Here is a 20088-nt window from a genome sequence, read left to right on the forward strand (position 1 = left end):
CATTTTGTGATGGTTTGTTACACAGTAATAGATAACAGAAACAGTGTTTTTCACCTATTAGCAATCTTAAAAGTTTGAAAATATACTATTTGGCAAGAGTGTGGGAAAACAGGTGCTTTCATACATTACTGGTAGGAGTGTAAATTGGTATAACTCTTTTGGATGTCTAGTAGGCAATATTTACTAAAATTGTAAATTTACAAAATCTGTGCCTAAGCAATCCTACTTCTAAAAAGGTATTCCACTGATATAATTTTACAAGAGTGAAATGATCTAAGTATGAGATTTATTACAGCACTGCTTAGAGTGCAAAAGATTAAAAATGGCCTAAATACCCATCAACTGGGGACTGAGTAACTTTATTATGGTAATTCATACAAAAGAATATTACTTGACTATACTCTGATATCAAATATTTTCAGGATATATTATTTAAAACTCAAGATACAGAACTTGTGTTAAAAATGGAGAGAAAAGAATATTTACCATATTCACTCCACATCTAATATACCACAAGTGAAAAATTGCTGTCACTTGTATCATATCATCAATTGTGAGCTACATTCTCACAACTGTTCCACTTTTAAAAACTAGAAAAAGAAGAGCAAAATAAACCCCAAACAGTTGGAAATAAGATTAGAGCAGACATAAATGAAACTGAGGCTAGAAAAACAACAGAATCAATAAAACCAAAATTTGGCTCTTTGAAAAAATTAACGAATTTGACAAAAGGTTACCTAAACTGACCATTAAAAAAAAAAGAAGACTCAAATTACTAAAATCGGAAGTGAAAGTGGGATATTACCATAGTCTTTACTGAAATAAAAAGGATCATAAGCAAATACTACTAACACCTGTATTTCTACAAATGAGGTAAGTTGAGGAGGATGTGGTACATTGTTCATGGAAGTGTAAACTAGTGTAGTTACTGTGACCAGGTCGGCAGTTCCTCAACATTTTAGAACTGCCATTGGACCCAGAATTCCAATCCTATGTATATACCTACAAAGATTGAAAACAAAAGTTCAAACAAAAACTTGTTTGTGAAAGTTCACAGCATCTTATTCATAATGGGAAAAAAGTGGAGACAACCCAAATGATAAATTGACGGAATGCGGTATCATCTATTTAAAGGAATACTTTTAGCCATAAAATAGAATGAGATACTGATCATGTGATACAACATGAGCCTTGGAAACACTGTAGGTTATATAATTCAGACGCAAATGGCCATATATTGTATGATTTATTAATATGAAATGTCTAGGACAGGTAAATCTATAGAGACAGAAAATTGATTACTGGTTGCCAGGGACTGGAGTGTGCAGGGATTGAGTGACTACTTAATTGGCAGAGGTTTCTTTTAAGGTGATGATTGCACAAACTTACGAATATACCAAAAGCCAATGAATTGTACTATAAAATATTTAAAACAGTGAAATACATGTTAATCGAGTTTTATCTCTATTTTTTAAGTCAGTTAGATGGCACACGATGTATTATTCTTCCAAGCATTTTAGAGAAATAACCAGAGGAGAAAAAACACAAAATGGCGGCGACCACGTGATCTTCCATTCTTTCCGTCCCACTCTCAAGACAGCCTTTTCCTCACGTCTAGCGTTTAGAAACGGACCGGTTCAATGTTTGGCGAAACCAGGGTAACCCTTTGCAGGCGCGCTCTAGTTCTACCCTAGTGAAAAGGGTGAGGCGCAGTGAAGGCGAGCTGAGGAGCGCGCACGTACAACGTAAAGCCCGTAAACGCAGTACTTCAGGGAGACGGGGGGAGGGGCGTGGGGGAAGAGGGGGAAGTTGGCGCATGCGCCTAAGCCTGACGGATTTGAAATGGCTTCGGTGTTAGCCGGGACCCGATTCAGGTGAAGGTCTGGTCCTCGCGGTTGGGACGCCGGGTAGCCGAATGGGGCTTTTTACCGTCCTTTCGGATCCGTGAAAGGGTCGGGAGCAACCGTTTTGGTAGCACGGCGTCCCTAGGCCGGCGACAGTGGAGCTCTCGTGGGACTGGGGCGGCAGGGACATGGTCCCTTTTGTGCGGTCGGAGCAGGCCCCGCGCGGCCGGCCCTTCCCCCACCGCCTCGCATTTTTCCGGGGGCCCCTCAGGTGCCCCCCAGCGCTCCTCAGCCTCGGCCTGGAGCGTCGGGATGGCTGCTGACCGCAGTCCTTCGTTCCCGAGCCGCTGCCGCTGCGTCTTTAGCGTCACGGGCTCCGGACGGGCGTCGTGGCGGCTCGCGGCGGCGCTGGTTTTGGGGGATGGAGGTTTTTCTCTGCCCGGCCGGGGTATTAAGAGAGCCAGAGATCTCACTATCCCCTGCTTGGCCTGCCGCCCAGTCTCCTAGGACGGTCGATTCCACTTTCCCTGGTCTCCGGCCCAGGAGGAGTTGGGGCTGGAGGAAGATGGATGGCAGAGCTCTGCCCCATCCGAGTCGCGGGGGCGAGGAGGGGGTGCGCGGCCTGAGATCTTCGCCTTTTCTGGCTACTTGGGGGGAGGGGGTCTTCGCGATCGTTCTTTGAGGGGCATCCGTTATTTCAACTGTCTTTTCACTTAAGAGGACGGGAGAGAAAAGGAGCCCCTAGTTCTTTCCTACTCAAGAAAGTAAATGCTCGTTATTTAAATGATAACTTTAAATACCTTTATTCGATGTCTCGTCCTAATTTCTTTTATTGGTTTCACCACTTTCAGTCCCCAACGCACTGCCAGAAGAGACATCCGGGCTGTATTTCCTTTAACCATAAACGTGTGTACTTTTTATTAAGAATTAGGTAGATATCAGTGAATGATCTGATGTTCAAATGTGACACTTTGTAGTCGCAGAAAGAAGTGCCTTTCTTGTGGGTCTACACCTAATGTCATATATTGAAATTTGACACTTTTGGCGAGCTCCTGAATGTAAAATATTTTTGCTGCATTCGTATGCCCCTTGTTATTTATACTTAGATCTACAAAGATGTCCTTGACAAATGAGACATTTCGTTAAAATAATACTTTTGTGATGCTTATAGTTTGGTTGAACTTAAAAATGTGGGTTCTTTCTTTATAGATCACTGCTATAGAAGACAGTCAAGCGAAGGATTTTTTCCCCCCTTTCATCATGGCTCAGTTTGGAGGACAGAAGAATCCGCCATGGGCTACTCAATTTACAGCCACTGCGGTATCTCAGCCAGGTCAGGCTGCTAAACACTTGTACTCTAACCGGGGTGAAGGGGACCCGGTGGGGGGTGACGACTACAGCGGGTCATGTGATACCTATGTGAATTAGGCTGTGCATAATACTGTAAAATGTTTGCAAATGATTTGTATTTTTTAAGCTTATCTGTGAAGATAATTTTAAAAATTAATTTATCAACTAGCAAAATACTTATTTTACATATCAGTTTGGACAGTTTTATAGTTTCTCTTATTTATTGTAATAAAATGTATTAAATTTATTAATTTTGATTATGTTACATGTTTAACAATTTGTTTTACACGAACAGTTTGGGTAGTTTATATTATAGTTTCTCAAAGATTAAGTTATAACTGTTTTGATTATGTCAGACATTATCAGCCACTCATTCCTTAGAGTTTACTTCATTTGGCATGCTAAGGTGTCAGTATTTAGAAATTGTATTTAAAAATAAATATTAAAAATCCATACTTGATGAAAAATTATAAATGATTGTGCTTTTCAGTTTGAATTTAAAGTAGGAAACCAATTTACAGAATTTGTCAGGCAAAGGAAAAGGAAATAGATATTAAAAGGAGCAAATGAATATTTACATTTAAAAAATAAAGTCAACAAAAAATGTCATTGAAAATGTTTAACTTTCTTCCCATTGGTTTTAGGAAGAAGTTCTTACCATTTCTTAATTTATGGTTTGCATCTTAAATAAGTTTACCAAGGAGTCTACAGAATGAAATTTTGAGTTTCTTTGAGTACAGAAAAGTTAAAACTTTTTCTGTTAATTGGAACATATTTTTATTTATGACACATCTGGTATTACTTCTTTGCTGCATTTTGCTTACTTTTACTTATCTAAAATATCTATTTTGTAATTTGAGGTCAGTTGCAGAGGTACTGTGATCTTCTGACTTGGGTGTTCTAGAATTTGATAGACAAATGTCTAGTTATGTAGATGATCTTTTTCCTTAAAGAAATGGATACTTTGGGGTTTTTATTTTAATTACTCCTGGGGTATAATTTGGGCCATTAAAGGATCACTTACTTTAGGCAATTGAAAATAATGTGAAATTACAGATTATGTTTAATTCAGATCCAAATATTCCTCTATGTTAAATAATGGGGAATCTGGTATTGACTTTTGATGAAACACAACTTTTAGCAACTACTTAACTAGGTGTCCAGAAGCAAGTGCTATGTACTGGTGGTATTTTGGTAAACTAATCAGTTTTACCTGGCTTTTGCTGCATATAATTTATCTTAAATTCATATCTGTATTGTTAGAAAATAGCTGTTATGGTAGAATTCTATTGTCTGTAGCTCTTAACATTTGTATTTTAATTACTTAAATGTATGTATACTCTTCTGTATTTATTTTAAGACAGCAGAGGAGACACCAAAGGTTTATAAAGCTTGTCAGACAAAGTCAGTAGTAAATTTAGGTCTCCCTTTCCATATTTGGCAATAGAGTTCAAATGAAATAATGGGATTTGTGTAAACGGAGCTTGTATTTGTGCTGTAAGAAATGATGGATTTTCTTGGACCTGTCATTAACAGAATTCTTCCAAATCTAAAATTTTTTTGATGCATCATGACTTCAGTAATTATGCAAGTGTCTTTTTAGCATCTACACTTAGCTTTCCCATAAAAATTCTGGAGTAGGTTCTAAATGGAATTCTCTAGTGACAATGTTTTTATTAAAATATTTAATTTCTAGGTGCTGTATTTTGGACTACTTCTTGAAAGCTTGGTATTTTCTTGCCTTCATTTTAAGCCTTCTTTTTGACGAATCATTGTCTCATCTTATTAGAGCTGATTCTCAGAGCCAAGCACATTTCTGTCAGTTTTTTTCAATCTTGAGGCAAGTAAAATAAAATGTCTTGTTTACACCTAATCTCAATGGAGAATATTTTAACCTAAGCATAATGCCTTAAATTTTCTCCTGGCAGCTTCAAGTATAATTTGAGGAAAAATTTCCAAAGGATATTATAAGGATTTAATCAGGATTAAAGTGTAGGTACCACCAGTTTCTCTCTATTAAAAACAACTCACACATTAATATATGCCATATGTATTAGTATTAGAGACCACTGTCATATACCAAATGATCATGCAACAGGTAAAGTCTAAATGAGTAGTGCAAGTTGAATGAAATATTTTAACTTCTGTGCCTATATTTCTGACTTATTTTCTCCTGAGAACAATATAAAAATTACCACTATTTCTTTTTTTGTATGTAATTTAACGTGGTTTTTTTTAGTTACTAGCTTTGTATTCCATTTTTTAGCAAGGTTATTACATGTTTGTACTATGAAAATTCTCAAGTAAACGTAACTTGAAAATTTCAGGGCATTCACAAAAACGACACATTTAAAATTATATTGAAAACTTCAGTAAGAGCATGTTGTACACTAGCAGTTTATTGCTGCAATCTGTTGTAAAATTGAGGATCAGTATTTGAGTTGTTTCTAATTTTGTTATTAAGGTATCATTGATAAACAATCTTATGAAGGTTTCACATGAACAACATTATGGTTACTACATTCACCTATATTATCAAGTCCCCCCACCCCCAAACCCCATTGCAGTCACTGTCCGTCAGCATAGTAAGTTGCTTTAAAGTCATTGCTTATGTTTCTGACTAATTCTAATACTAAGCCTGTTCAATTAGAGAAATTCCTAGATGCCCTCATTTGTCATCGTTTCTTTTCCTTTAACCTCCCTGTTGAATCATACATCAAATCTTGACTTTTTTCCCTTTTGAAAAAAAGCCTCAAATATACACCTCTGTTTTACATTTTGGCTCTCTGAACTTCTTACTTGGATAGCTGCATCGGTAGCAGCTTTCTTTGCTTACAGCCTATGACTGTGCTTACTGTCACACACAGTCTCTCACCTAACTCTCAGGGCTTTCCATACCTTTCCCAAACCTTCACATCATAACCCATAGTGCTTACAGATTCTTCACTTTGGTCAGGAAGCTCTTTTCCCCACCCCTCATTTGTGGTGATGCTCTATAGTTATTATCCTTTATTTAGATCTAACTGCTTTTATTTGCTTTCCTTTCTTATTTAAAGGATATGCTACTCATTATTTCTCCCCCACTGCAATGCATCTGTCAGATGTGATATTCTTAAAACATAACTTCCATCTAAATCACAGAATTTTTCAAAGCTGGTTGGGGCCTGAGCTAGATTCTGTTTCAACTTTCTATAGTTGGTGAGGAAATTGAAGCCCAGAAAGGTGAAGAAGTTTGTTTAGATCTCACAGCAGTTCACAGGAGAGTCAGTGGAAGGCCTCAGATTTGTGGTTTATTGTATCTTCCATTACTCTGTTCTCTTACTCATCTGCAAATATATATTCAAGGACTTTTAGAATATATGTAGTTCAAACTCTTTGGGATGGTATTCAGGTCTTTTGTCTTTCTCACTTACCCCACACTGAAATACTTGTACTTAGTATTTACTCTATTTTTTCTATCTCCTAGCTGAAGTGCTGTGGTTCATATTAAGTGATAGTCATACTTGGTGTAAACTTTTAGGTTTGAAAGTTTTAAGTTTTCTGTTGTGCAGAGAGATGTTGAGAGAGCCAGTAAGTCACTGAATCATTAAATAACCCTTAGATTGATTATATTGACTAGGGTACCTTCAATATAGTTGACTCAAAATATTTTCATGTGTATGTAATTGCAACAGTATTAAAGTATGGGAATGGATTTAGCATATTTAGACCTATTTTCACCCCTATTTTTTTGACCATTTATAAGATGACTATATTCTGGCTATAGAGAAAAATGAACTAGTTCAGGAGTTAAAACTATAGTGATATATGATGTTTTAACACGTGACTAAAGCTAGTACTAGTACAAGTATTTTAAATATGACTCTTTTTCCTCTTCATTCTGCCCCCATAATCATCTTTTAAAATCCCGGTCTCTTGAGTCAGCAGCTCAATTTCAAATATAATAGCTGATGTACTATGTATATTTCACTTAACATTAGTTATCCATTGATAGAATTGGACATTTATATCTCACTTGGTAGAAAGAAAAATTGCTACTGGTGTGGACTTAACCCTTTTTAAACACTACTAATGCTTTGTAATAGCAAATTGTCTCTTAGTTTTCTAAGAGTAAAAAAATGTACAAAATATCTATTAAGGTTCATTGTTAATACATGGTGGTTGTTTTTTTCCCCGTCTTCTGAGCATGTCTGTCTGGTGCTCTCATCCAGTGAGAGCTATGCTAACATACCAGGCTATAAACCAGTGAGTGCCCCATCTCTGTTCTAGGTTGAGGGAGCAGTTCATATATATGCTGTTGTGGCTTTTCTTGCACTATGTGTTTTATGATCTGGGAAATAATTTTGATTTTTTATTGCTGAAAATATATGGGAAGTAACATTGAATGTTTGAATATTAACGGGTGATACAAGACTCCTTGAAAGAAGTGGGGTTGAAAACCAGGTAAATAACAGAGGCGTTAAGGATAGAAGAAATTACATGACATGAATGGTGTCTTCAACTGCCTGGGAGGGTTTACCAATTATTTGAATGGTAGCTATGGCCAGGATAACTAGTTATCACTTCTGTGGGACTTACAGAAAGCAGAAAGAGCTATTGGCTGCTAGCATATTAATCTTTATAATAGAAATTGAAAGAACCTCATAGAACACTGATAGAATTAATGCTTTGCTGGTGCTCATAGAACAGCACTGTCCACTAAGTACAACCTTCTGTGATGATGGATGTATTCTGTTATCTTCATTGTCTAACATGGCAGCCACTAGCCACATGGCTATGGAGCACTTGAAGTGAACTGAATTTCTAATTTTACTTAGTTTTCACTAATATAAATTGAAATAGTCACATATGGCTGGTGGCTAGTATATCAAATAATGTATTATAGAAGATTATACTTGAAATATGTTATATTTAAAATTTTATTTTGTGCCTTGATTTCTTTTTAACATCCCCATGACTTACATTGTAACTGGAAGTTAGTACCTTTTGACCCTCTTAATTTCTTATTCTTAAAGCCTTAGTTTCTTACTGTTAAAAGGTAGTATTTCCGGCCATTGGGTACATTACAGGTTTCAGATAGAACCTTGAAAGCCACAACAGCGAATTGACCAGTAAGTTGTCTGATTGTAAGAAAGTTATCTGTGCATGGGGATGTCAAAGGTTTTATTTTTATGTGAAATCTGATCTTAAAAGATACTTCTTATGACGGATATTGAGTAGAAGATGAGATTTAGAAGACTTGTTTGCTTGATGTAAAACCGCAGTTATGAGTATTTTATAGTAAGTCCACAAGTTATAAAGAGAGTCCCCCACATACTCATGTTATTTTTCTCTCCAAATAGCATGAGATTGCTTTTTGAATATATATAAAAATGTGGAAGTTTCAAGAGAAAAAGCATTGCTTGACTTGTACTTAAAATTTTTTTTATTATAGCTGATATACATATTATTTTGGTTTTAAGTATATAACACAGTGGTTCATCAGTTAAACACGTTAAATCCTCAGCCCCACTAGTGTAATTACCATCTGTCAACACAGGAAGATGTTACAGAATCTTTGGCTGTGTTCTCCATGATGTAGTACCATCCCCATGACCAACTTATATTATGATTGAGAATTTTTGTGCCCCTTTATCCTCCTCACCCTCCCCACCTACCCACCCTAACTGCTCCTCCATGGTAACTACTAGTCACTTTTCAGCATTTTTGAGTCTACTTCTATTTTGTTCATTTTGTTCTGTTTTGTTTTTAGATTTCATAAATAAGTGAAATCATATGGTATTTGTCTTTCTCTGCCTGGCGTAATTTACTTAGCATAATACCCTCTAGATCCATTCATGCTGTTGCAAATGGCAGGATTTTTTTTATGACTGAATAATATTACATTGTGTATATGTACCACATCTTCTTTATCCATTCATCTGCTGATGGACACTTTGCTTGACCAGTACTTTAATAACTTTGCAAAAGATGAAAAAATGAAGTTTTTGGATCATTTTGAGGTTTTGAATTATATTTTATATTCATTATCTCTGAAGGATAACTAATCTTTGTAAAGATAAAGCATTAAGGTATAAAGGTAATAAGGACCTTTAAATGTAACAGTTTGATAAAATCAAGGGACAGCTGACAAGTGACAGGTTCCTCTAATGTGCTATGGTGGTGTGTTCACTGGTATTCAGTGAATAATAACTATGTCATAATATGAATATTTTGGTCATATGAAACTGATTTTACATTTTAGAAAATAGTACATTTTACATTTGTCCTAAGAGATTCAAGAAACTTAGCCCTTATTTACTAATTTATTTATCGGTAGCCTGTGGCTTTTTAGAGCTAATTTGTGAGTTTGTGGAAGTATTGATATATATGCAGTGATAAGCATATCTGATTTGGATGGGTCATGAGATCTTCAACAGTCATGTTGAATCAGGTACAGATAAGTGAACAGACTGGCCAATGTGAATAATTGGATAAGATCTCTTAACTGGCAAGTGTTTGACTACTTCCATAGAAAGAAAGATTAAATCAGTGACTAACACCTTTGTAGTTCGCAAGTTACAGAATTATCTTGCAGAATATTGATGATGATAATTAACAAAAAGAGTAGAGAATGCTATTCAAGGATAGCTTCTCAGATAGCAAAAAGGGAAGGGAGCATTAATAATCACGAAATGTACTTTGAGATTAAAATCTCAAATGTAAATGATTAAAAAGTTTTTATTGAAGTATAGTTGACAGAGTATTATATTAGTTTCAGGTATACAACATGGTGATTCGACATTTATTGACATTACAAAATGCTCACCATGGCAAGTGTAGTTACCATCTTTAACTTATAAAGTTATTACAGTATTATTAATTATATTCCTATGCTGTACTTTTCATCCCCATGACTGGAAGTTTGTACCTCTTGATCTGCTTTACCTATTTCACTTAATCTTTCCCCTCCACCCCCAACTCCAACCCAGCCCAGTAACCAGCAGTTCATTATTTATTTTTGAGTCTGTTTCAGGTTTTGGGGGGAAGGGGTTAGTTCAAACAAATTATTTTTTAAAAAGCTGTATTGTAGAAAAGCCATACTCCCATGCCCAGTGATTTCACAAAATTTGAATTGACTTGCTGGTAATGCAAAGCAACTAGAAGAGTGTAAATTTCCTTCCCATAAATTTCTCCTACCAGTTGAACCTTTATTACCAGTTAATCTGTTTTGTAGTTTCTAATTCATCACATTGGCTGTCAACAACAGAAAAGAATATTGGTTATCATTTTACCTACATAGTGCTGGGTTGCTGCATGCTGCTAAGGTCCAGAACACCTATAAAGGCTATAGGGAAAAAACAGACTTGCTGAGATACTGGCTCTGAGCCTTTCTGCTGTGGCAACTTTTAGTACCTCCAGGGTTCTTGAAATTAGTACCAGCAGAGTGAAACAGCAGATCTGAGGTCAGAGCTCAGGAAAGTGAAAGAGATGTAATGAAACTTGAATTGTGGATGTTTAACTTTTGTCACATGCGGAACATGCCAGCCTGAGAATTAAAAATATTAATAATTTTTCCTAGGGTCTTTCTCTGTCTTGTGTTTACATGAGAATTTTGCTTTTAGAACAGTGATTCTTAACCTTTTTTTGGGCTCATGATCCTTTTGAAAATCTGATGAAAGCTTTGGATTTTCTTGTCTGCAATTTTGCATATAATTTCAGAAGGCTAACAGGACCTACTGGTTAGAACCTGTGCCCTAGATTTTGGTACCTTTTTCTCTATTATTACAGTTAACCTAATTTTGAACTTCCTTTGGCGTTAAGGTATTCCTCACTTCTTTGTATTTAAATTGATATATTGTTAGTCCTGGTTTCTCCATTCTGCTGATCTCTGACATCTGACTTACCTTAAAAACCAAAGAGAAAAGATGAATGTCGTAAGGGTTTAGAACTGTGTTTTTAGGACGTTTTGTTTTTTTTCCTACCTCGGGCTCTCCTCTTTTTTTTTTTTTCTCCTTTAAAAGAAAAATCAGTATTTTTGCAGGAAATAATTTGTAATTTGTAGGAATTCCAAACGTGATTTCTTGGATTTGTTTGTTTTTGCCTTACTTTGTTATTGTTGGTTTGTTTTAATTTTTAAGTAGAACTACTCTGTACTCAACTGATTCATGATGAATCTCAGACTTTCAAAGATTTTCTGCAATATTTAGTCTAAGTGCTTTGATTAGTTCATTAATGCTCTCTGTTCTGTTCCTGTACAGTGTGGTATTGTTCTTTCTATTGCATTATTAATTAATAGTTAATAATAGAGAGTGTTTTTAAAAATTATTCTTAGATATAAGCAAGATGCTTTGGGAAAGGGATATTCCATGAGTAAGTCTTGCTTTTATGGCAACCTTTTTGAGATTCATAATGCTTAGTGGCATATTAAAGGTTCTGGAAAATCTGCAGTAAGAATATTTGCTTAACTCATTGTTTCTTAAACTTGGACTAACTAAAAATCTTGGACCCCTTTCTTTTGAACTTTAATGTTCTGAGGAGGCAGTCATTATTTCATGAAATACAGTTTTGGAAAGTGAGTGCAAATAGCAATTTCTGGTGGATTGCTTTTTTGCATTTAATGGAGTTGCATAATAGCATCAATAAAATCTTTCTCATCTCTTCAGCTTTTAGTCTTGTCCAAGCATACATTAAACATTTAGTACCTAAATGTGTCATGAGGAGCCCTCTCCCCAGTTATTTGGCTTAAGCAAATGATCATTTGAATTCACTATGTGGTTAAATTTACTTCTTACTGCTCAATCTAGCACACTAAAATTAAGAATTTTTGTGCTTTTAAAAGGTGTAGCTTTTGTCTCTTAATTTTGTAATTCTTTAGTGCAGAGTAGAAGCATATGAAAAATTTTTCCAGTAGAAAGTTTTAAGAATGGATCACTTCAGCAGCACTGTCCATAATATATGATTCTTATCTGCTTGACAATAAAACAGTAAATTCTAGATTAGTAAAGTTAAATAACTCATTTTCTAGTCTTCCTAAAAATATTTCGTGAGGGTACTTTAGCCTCTTGGTCTAGGTAAGGTTGGTTGGATTCATTTTGTAGTTTAATTTCATAGAATAATGCTTTCTTGTATTTAATTCTATGTCATTTAACATAAAGCTACTGCAACCTGGAGTGGGACATAAATCAGTTAAGTTCAACAATCATCATTGAAATTTTTCTTTGGTTTTACTAAACCATGGCAGACCAGAATGACTGACTAAAAACTTAAGAAAAATTCCTGGGGAGTATCTAATTTTGTCCCCCTCCCCCTTTTAATCTAATTTTAGCTGCATTGGGTGTCCAGCAGCCGTCACTTCTTGGAGCATCTCCCACCATTTATACCCAGCAGACTGCGTTGGCAGCAGCAGGTCTCACCACCCAAACCCCAGCAAACTACCAGTTAACTCAGACGGCAGCACTGCAGCAGCAGGCTGCTGCTGCGGCAGCCGCACTGCAACAGGTGAACCTTTAATGGTTTTAGTACGTGACCTAGAAAACTGTCAAATCTGAGTAGCAAGAGGAGGTACCTTCACTTTGAAAGAAGACAGATTATGGGTTTTTATTATGCTTACTGTTTCTGGTGATAAAAAATTATATATGCCCGTACATATGTAGAAGTATAGTTGCATAAGTCAAAATTCTTAAATTGGGCAGTTCTTATGCCTTAATTGTTCAAACAAAATACACTTCTTTTGGGTTCTAGATTATAAGTAATCACCATTTTGTTTATTTTAGATAAAGTTTAGCTGGTCCAGAAAATTTCTAGTGTAATTCTGGTTGTATTTGTATACATGTATGTATATTGCTTTTTTGAGAATAAATAAAACTACTTATATCCATATTTTTCTTTGAAAAATCTTTTTTTCCAGCAATATTCACAACCTCAGCAGGCCTTGTATAGTGTGCAACAACAGGTTAGTTTATATTTTCCATATCAAAAACTGATCTTTAAAAAGCCGTTTTGTTGTAAATTCAATTTATATAGATTTTATTTCCTGTCAGCTATCTTAATGTGTAATTTGAATTCTTTTGGGGTGGGAGAAATAAGGTGGGTAAAAAGGAATGTCTGCAAAGGAGGGAAAGGTAGGAGATTATGAAAACCCAAATCCCCAACTAGCAGCCAGTCTTTGTCACGTGTTTCTAAGAGTAATGCAGAGAATATTCTGGAAAGAGTCACTCTGTTACTTTGATCCAATACTCCTATCTAGAAGCTCTAGGCCTGTTGTATTGTACTAGACCATGTGTGAAAGAGAAAAGTACCTTTTTCCCATGTGAAGCTCAAACCCTAGATAGCCCTCTGGCTTTCAGCCTTTATTTTTTGAAAGCAATGGAACCCTCCCTTTTTTCTCTCCCATGATGAAATTATATATTGAAACCCAATACACAAAAGTATTAAAATAGAGCTGTTGTAAATAGGAGGAATGCCTCCCCTTGTAGTTCATGGCTCTACTCCCAAGGCACATTTGAACAATTTGAAAACTCCTGATTCAGACAAAAAGCAAGTTTCTTTGGCCCCTTTTCTCTAAGCTTATACTTTATGTTCCTCAAAGTCTTAGATCTGTGATGGTAGTAAGAGGTAAGAAAAACTTAACCTAAGGAGAAACATGTCAAGGAAAAAAAAGAGTTTTACCTGTTGGAATCCTGATAGATTCTAGCCTAAGCACCCATTCTAGGCTTTTCCAGGGTTAAGAGGTAGTCTTCATTCCTTCTTAGTGCCATTAAAAAATTCCAGGGAAGTATAGCAGCCAGAAGAGGAAACAGGGATACAAGAGGGAGAGACCAAAACTTGGATCCAAAGACACTTATGGAGAAATACGAGACTTCTCAATCCATAAACTCTTGTTCCGAGGTCCATGCCCTAGTTTAATCCTTGGGATAAGTCCTTTGGGGCTTCAGAAGTGTTGCGTTTTCCTTGAACATTATAATAGCCCACTACTAATTGCTTTAAAATTCTAAAAAATTGACAATATGTTGATGTCAAAGTTGGCTGCCTTGTTTTCAAAGTATCATAAGACTTGGTTTAGTACTACTGTGAAATACGTTATTAAAGATGATGTGTTAGTTTGAACCATACGAAAATGGCAATATTAAAATATTATTGCCTTAAAAAATACTATTATCCGTTCTTAATTTACAGAAACATAGTAATTTGATAGATTTAACCTCTAATACATGGTGACCCCAGGAAAAATGAATGTTTGAATTAGGACCTCTTTAGGTTCTTTTCTCCTAGCTTAAGCCAAGTTTCTATTCCAGAGTTATTAAATTTCCCCTTTCACACCAATTCCTTTTATTTGCCGATAATATTACACTTTGCTATTGCCAGGAAAAATGTATGTCAGAGTGTGTGATCTTTTATAGTCCCCATGCCTGTGGCAAATCTGACAATTGAGTGCTTTTTTTCAGGGGAATATATATTAATTGGATAGCCAGTGATATTTTTCATATAAATAGCTTACTAATGATACTAAATCATTTCTGTAGCTGGTAAATAACACATCGCAGAACTAAAAATCTTTCTCCTTAGGGACTTGTGGGGGTTTTTTGTGGGTGTTAGTCCTATGAAATAAAAAAGATCAAGTTCTTTATTACTATTGAATGAGTTAGTTCTATGTCAGGTCTGCAGTTAGAAATAGTTGTAGAAAACCTTAACACCTAATAACGTCTGTTTTCTCATATTTCGCAATTAGAAATAAAGTACCTGTTTAATAGGAATTTTTCCTTATTTAATCTATGAAACAACAGTTTGATTAATCCTTTTCTTTTTTCTTTTCTGTTTTTGTTTGTTTTTACTGTTTCCAGCTGCAGCAACCTCAGCAGACCCTTTTAACACAGGTTGGTTTGGCATTACTTTACTTCTTTTGGATATCTGAATGAAGACTAGACCAAAGTTCTATTGCTATTCTAGTTTTTCAGAGTTTAAAGGTGAATACTTGTTGGTGTCACAATGGTTTAGCAATATAAGGTTAATACAGATGGAAAGCATGTTGCTTTTGTTTTTTCTTTTATGGTTTTTTAATTCAGATCCAGCTATGATCTAGTTTGAATGAATATGAGGTCTTATTTTAAACTTAATACTAATTTTGACTTTTACATTTTCTTTGTAGCTAATATATTTAGGAAATATACATTTAAAAAATTCATTTATTTGTAAATTATTTATTAAATACAGGTTATGTTTTTGTACATTATATCTTTGAATTTCAGCTTTACCTTAGGGAAGGGAAGTTACTGTGTTACATTATCAGCTTTATTTTTCAGCAACATTGAAAAGTTTTTGAACTTCTGATATGTAGTCTACTTTAGAATTTGTGAACCACACAACAGTCTATTGCATATATTTTTCCTTTTTCCTTTGTTACTACTTTTTTTTTTACTTTTTAAAAATGTAAAAATCTTGCAAGCTGTACAGAAATCATAAGGTATACACTGGATTTGGCCCATGGGCCATGTTTCATTGACCTCTGGTTTATATTGGAGTGAAATATATGCCACTTTTGAAAAGGAAGCTAAACTTAGAATAACTGATGGCACTGATTGCCCTACATAGGGATCTGGGTAACTGAAGAATAGTAGGAGAGAAGCTTTTTCTTCAAGGTACATACAATAAAATGCAAAAATCTGAATGTACAGCCCAGTGAATTTTGATGTATATATTTATGTAACTGAGCTTTTTACTGTGTAATCTTTTATAACTTTTTAGTCTTGAATCTGTTATTTAAAAAAAATTTCAATTGAGAACTTAATCTCACTTTCTGTTATTAAAGAATTAAAATTTACTAACACCTATCTCATATCTTCTATCTCCAATAGTAGAATTTCCAAACTAAGTAGAAAAGCTGTAAAAGTTTGTGTTTTCTTAGGGTACTATTTCCCAAAATGTGCCCATAAAGCATTACTGTCTTAGGGTATTAAAGATATTTCATGAGAAATAATTTTGTGGTCATAGTTTAAGAAGTACCGAGGTCCTTTATTATATACAGGGTTTTCTTTTTCTTTTTTTTAAATTAAGGTATCATAAATATACACTCTTAAGAAGGTTTCACAAGAAAAACAATGTGGTTATTGCATTCACCCTTATTAGCGAGTCCCCCTCCATACCCCATAGCAGTCACTGTCCATCAGTGTAGTAAGATGCCACAGAGTCCCTATTTGTCTTCTGTGTGCTACACTATCTTCCCCATGACCCCACACACACCATATGTACCAATCATGATACCCCATAATCCTCTTTTTTTTTATTAAATAAATTTGTAATTGTAGAACTTAGAGACTTGCTTTACTGAGTAAGTGTAAAACATTTTGTGGTTTGGCTTCAAGAATCAGATGATCCTTTTTTTTTATTTTTAATTAAGTTATCATTGATAATACAATCTTAAGAAAGTTTCACATGATGTGGTTTCAACATTCACCCATATTATGATCCTTTATTTGTAACAATTTCATTTCCGTGTGTATATAGAAGCTTCAGTAATATGTTAGTCATCCTTGATTGTGCCAGAAAAGACCAAGTGAAATGTTAACATTTCCCCCCGAGTTTTGAGATTATAGTTGCCATAAAACATTGCATTAGCTTAAGATGTATATATTGCCAAATGATTACCAACCACAGTAAGTTTAGTTAACATGCATCACCTCACATAGTTACAAACTTTTTTTGATGAGAACTTCTTAGACTTAGTCTCTGAGCGACTTTGAAATATACAATACAGTATTATTAACCATAGTCACCATGCTGTATATTATATCCCCCAAACTTACATATCTTACAGCTGGAAGTTTGTACTTTTTGCCCATCGTCACCCTTTTCCTCCACTTCCACTACCCCCTTCTCTGGGCAACTACAGTCTTTTTTCTTTCTGTAAGTTCTTTGGTTTTCCTAGATTACACATATAAGTGAGGTCAGACATACTTGTCTTTCTCTGACTTATTTCCCTTATATAGGACTTTCCTGATTATGCACCTATTAATCCGTGAATTTCTAAGAAGGAACTAAAATGTGCAATGTTTTTTAACCTCATTATGCTATGGTATTTTTTTTTCCATGCAACAACCCATGAAAACATTAATCTGAGGGAACTTTTTGAAGTAGATCAAAAATAACATAAATTTTCAGACTTGATTGTCATCTTCAAGGTGTGCATTTTCTAACTTCAGATAATTATTCTTAGGATTTTGAGTTAATTGTAAGAAGTTATTTTTAGTTTTTAAGCTATTTCATATCACTACCTTAATTTGATACTGGTTCTGTTTTATAGCCAGCTGTTGCACTGCCTACAAGCCTTAGCCTGTCTACTCCTCAGCCTGCAGCACAAATAACTGTATCATATCCAGCACCAAGGTCCAGTCAGCAACAAACCCAGCCTCAGAAACAGCGTGTTTTTACTGGGGTGGTTACAAAACTGCATGATACATTTGGATTTGTGGATGAAGATGTATTCTTTCAGCTTAGGTAAACCTCATTGGTGTTGGCAGATGCCTTCTTGTATTTAACATTGAATATATTGTCAAGGCATCTGCTTAAATGTGGTATAGGATTGTGGTTTAGCTGTAATTTTCTGTTCTGATCATATTCCTTATATTTGTATCTGTGACCTTTTTTTAATGGTGACTGTGACTGAAGATATCTTTTGATTATTAAAAACTAGTTACGTTTAGTTCTTTATAAATGTCTTATAGGAATGAGTTAATGTTTCTAATTATGGGCAGATTCAGTGAGTTTGAGATTGAAAGTCATATCCTTTTTAAAACTTGATGTTCTGTTTGGACATATGTAATGATATATATTAAGAAAACATTTTTAGTTGAAAAATTAATAGGATTAAGTGATTGATGGGCTAACATACTTAAAATAATATTTGTTAGTGTTGTGATTACGGGAAATAAGAATTTCCTTAGATGTTTCCAGTGTATTCCTAATGAAATACCTTAGAAGTATTTTATTTGGGAAAATTTAATTACTGTATAAGATTTTTCTTTAAGTGGGTCTCCTACTTTCTGTCCTATCTTCATTTCTCTCATCTGTCCAGAGTTCAAAGCAAGTCTTAACTCTTGGGTCATTAAAGTCAGAAAACACTGTAGAGGGAGGAACACAATATTAGGAAAATATGGGATGGAAAAGAGAGGGTAAAATATCAGTTTAGTCTAGAAGGTATATCTACCTTTTTTAAAAGAGCTTTTTAGGCTTCCATTTCAGATACAGTTTACTTTAAAATACTAAACATGTAAGTCGATTTTGAAGGAATCTCTTTTAATTATGTTTTTATTTGACTTAATTTTTTTCCCAGTGCTGTCAAAGGGAAAACCCCCCAAGTGGGTGACAGAGTATTGGTTGAAGCTACATATAATCCAAATATGCCTTTTAAATGGAATGCGCAAAGAATTCAAACACTACCAAATCAGGTATATAAACTACTGAGTTAGGTATTGTAGAGATTTGGTAATTCAATTTAGAAAGACTTTTCTTTTTTAAAATTTTACTTCTTTATTTTTGCTAAGAATCAGTCCCAAACCCAACCTTTACTGAAGACTCCTCCTGCTGTACTTCAGCCAATTGCACCACAGACGACATTTGGTGTTCAGGCTCAGCCCCAGCCCCAGTCGCTGCTACAGGCACAGATTTCAGCAGCTTCCATTACACCACTATTGCAGACTCAGCCACAGCCTTTATTACAGCAGCCACAGCAGAAAGGTATTATGTGCAATGTATCTTGTCTTCTTATGGTTCAGACTAATACATGACTGTTTAGTTATTAAAATAATGAGAATATGCTTTTAATTACAGAAAGGGCAGGGACTTCTAGAATAGTTTCAGGGAAGCTTAGATACCTCACGTAAACCACTTCTATTTCTGTAGCTCTGTGGAAGTATTTTTATTTTATTGTTCTTATTCATAGGCATGCTCTTTGTGAACTTGAGATAAATATCAAAACTATTAATCTCCCTTACCCCATTGGTGTCTGTAATGGAAGAAAAAATACTTTTCAGACTTAAGAGTAACATTTTATAAATATGGAGAGTCTGGTAGTAGTACTTTAAATTACCCTTGAATAATCCTGGGTTTAGGGGTGCTGATTTCCCTGCATAGCTGGAAAAATTCCACATGTAACTTGATTCCCCAAAAACTTTACTAATAACCCTCCCTGCATCCTCACTCTCATAATACTGTTTAGTTTTGTTTTAGAATCCTACATAATGTGTGATTCCATTTGTATATTCTTTTCTGTAAGATTTCTTATATTTAACATTGTTTTAAAGTTTTTTATACTATTTTTCCATGCGACTAGTTTCTTTTCATTATTGCATCATATTGCATTTTATGAATATTGTACAATTTATCTGTTTTTCTTGGGTAAAAATGTTGGGATGATTTCTAGCTTTTGATTTCTGAAAATGGTGCAATGAATGTTCTCACATATATGTGTCCAGGGACAATATGCACTGGCTTTTCTAGGGCCTATATACCTTCAGGTGGAATTGTAGGGTGTGAGGGTTTATATGTATTTTAAACTTACTAGGTAGTGCCAGACTGTTTCCAAGCTACTTTGTTCTTCCATGCATCTGACCTTTAGTCCTGATTTCTGATTGTTCTTTTTCTTTCTCATCTTTTTCCTAAGAAGTTTTGCTTTCTACTTGTAAACAGGGACTGCAATATCATTTTTCCCTTGCCACTGGCTCCTGTGGGGAGCGCTTAAGGAAATAGTGTTTCTAATGAAAATGATCCCATGAGTTTGGGGGATGATGAACAGGAGCATTGAAAGTAGGGCAGAAAAAAATAGAAGAGAGAAAAGAGGTATGGTAGGATGAGGGATTTCAGTGGAGTTAGGGGTGTGCTAAGGTTCATTTGGTTAGAAGGTAGGGAAATCTCCATTTGC

The 20088-nt window shown here is 35.0% G+C and overlaps 1 protein-coding gene across 2 annotated transcripts in view; it reads left to right on the forward strand.

Moving 5' to 3' along the window:
* The first annotated feature begins 1782 nt into the window (after nucleotides 1-1782).
* Nucleotides 1783-20088, forward strand: part of CCAR1 (cell division cycle and apoptosis regulator 1) — a 56507-nt gene continuing 38201 nt past the window's right edge. The window contains exons 1-8 of one of the 2 annotated variants that reach the window (XM_036923985.2): nucleotides 1783-1874; nucleotides 3054-3177; nucleotides 12502-12674; nucleotides 13084-13128; nucleotides 15017-15049; nucleotides 17473-17666; nucleotides 18502-18616; nucleotides 18713-18905. In XM_036923985.2, coding sequence (XP_036779880.1) covers nucleotides 3105-3177; nucleotides 12502-12674; nucleotides 13084-13128; nucleotides 15017-15049; nucleotides 17473-17666; nucleotides 18502-18616; nucleotides 18713-18905 — 826 coding nt within the window. In that variant the 5' untranslated portion in view covers nucleotides 1783-1874; nucleotides 3054-3104. Of the gene's footprint in view, nucleotides 1875-2505; nucleotides 3178-12501; nucleotides 12675-13083; nucleotides 13129-15016; nucleotides 15050-17472; nucleotides 17667-18501; nucleotides 18617-18712; nucleotides 18906-20088 lie in introns of those variants that run through there. The other variant, XM_057505928.1, reaches the window with a different exon arrangement.

This window comes from Manis pentadactyla, chromosome 8 (genome assembly GCF_030020395.1).
Source record: "Manis pentadactyla isolate mManPen7 chromosome 8, mManPen7.hap1, whole genome shotgun sequence".
Taxonomy (NCBI): domain Eukaryota; kingdom Metazoa; phylum Chordata; class Mammalia; order Pholidota; family Manidae; genus Manis; species Manis pentadactyla.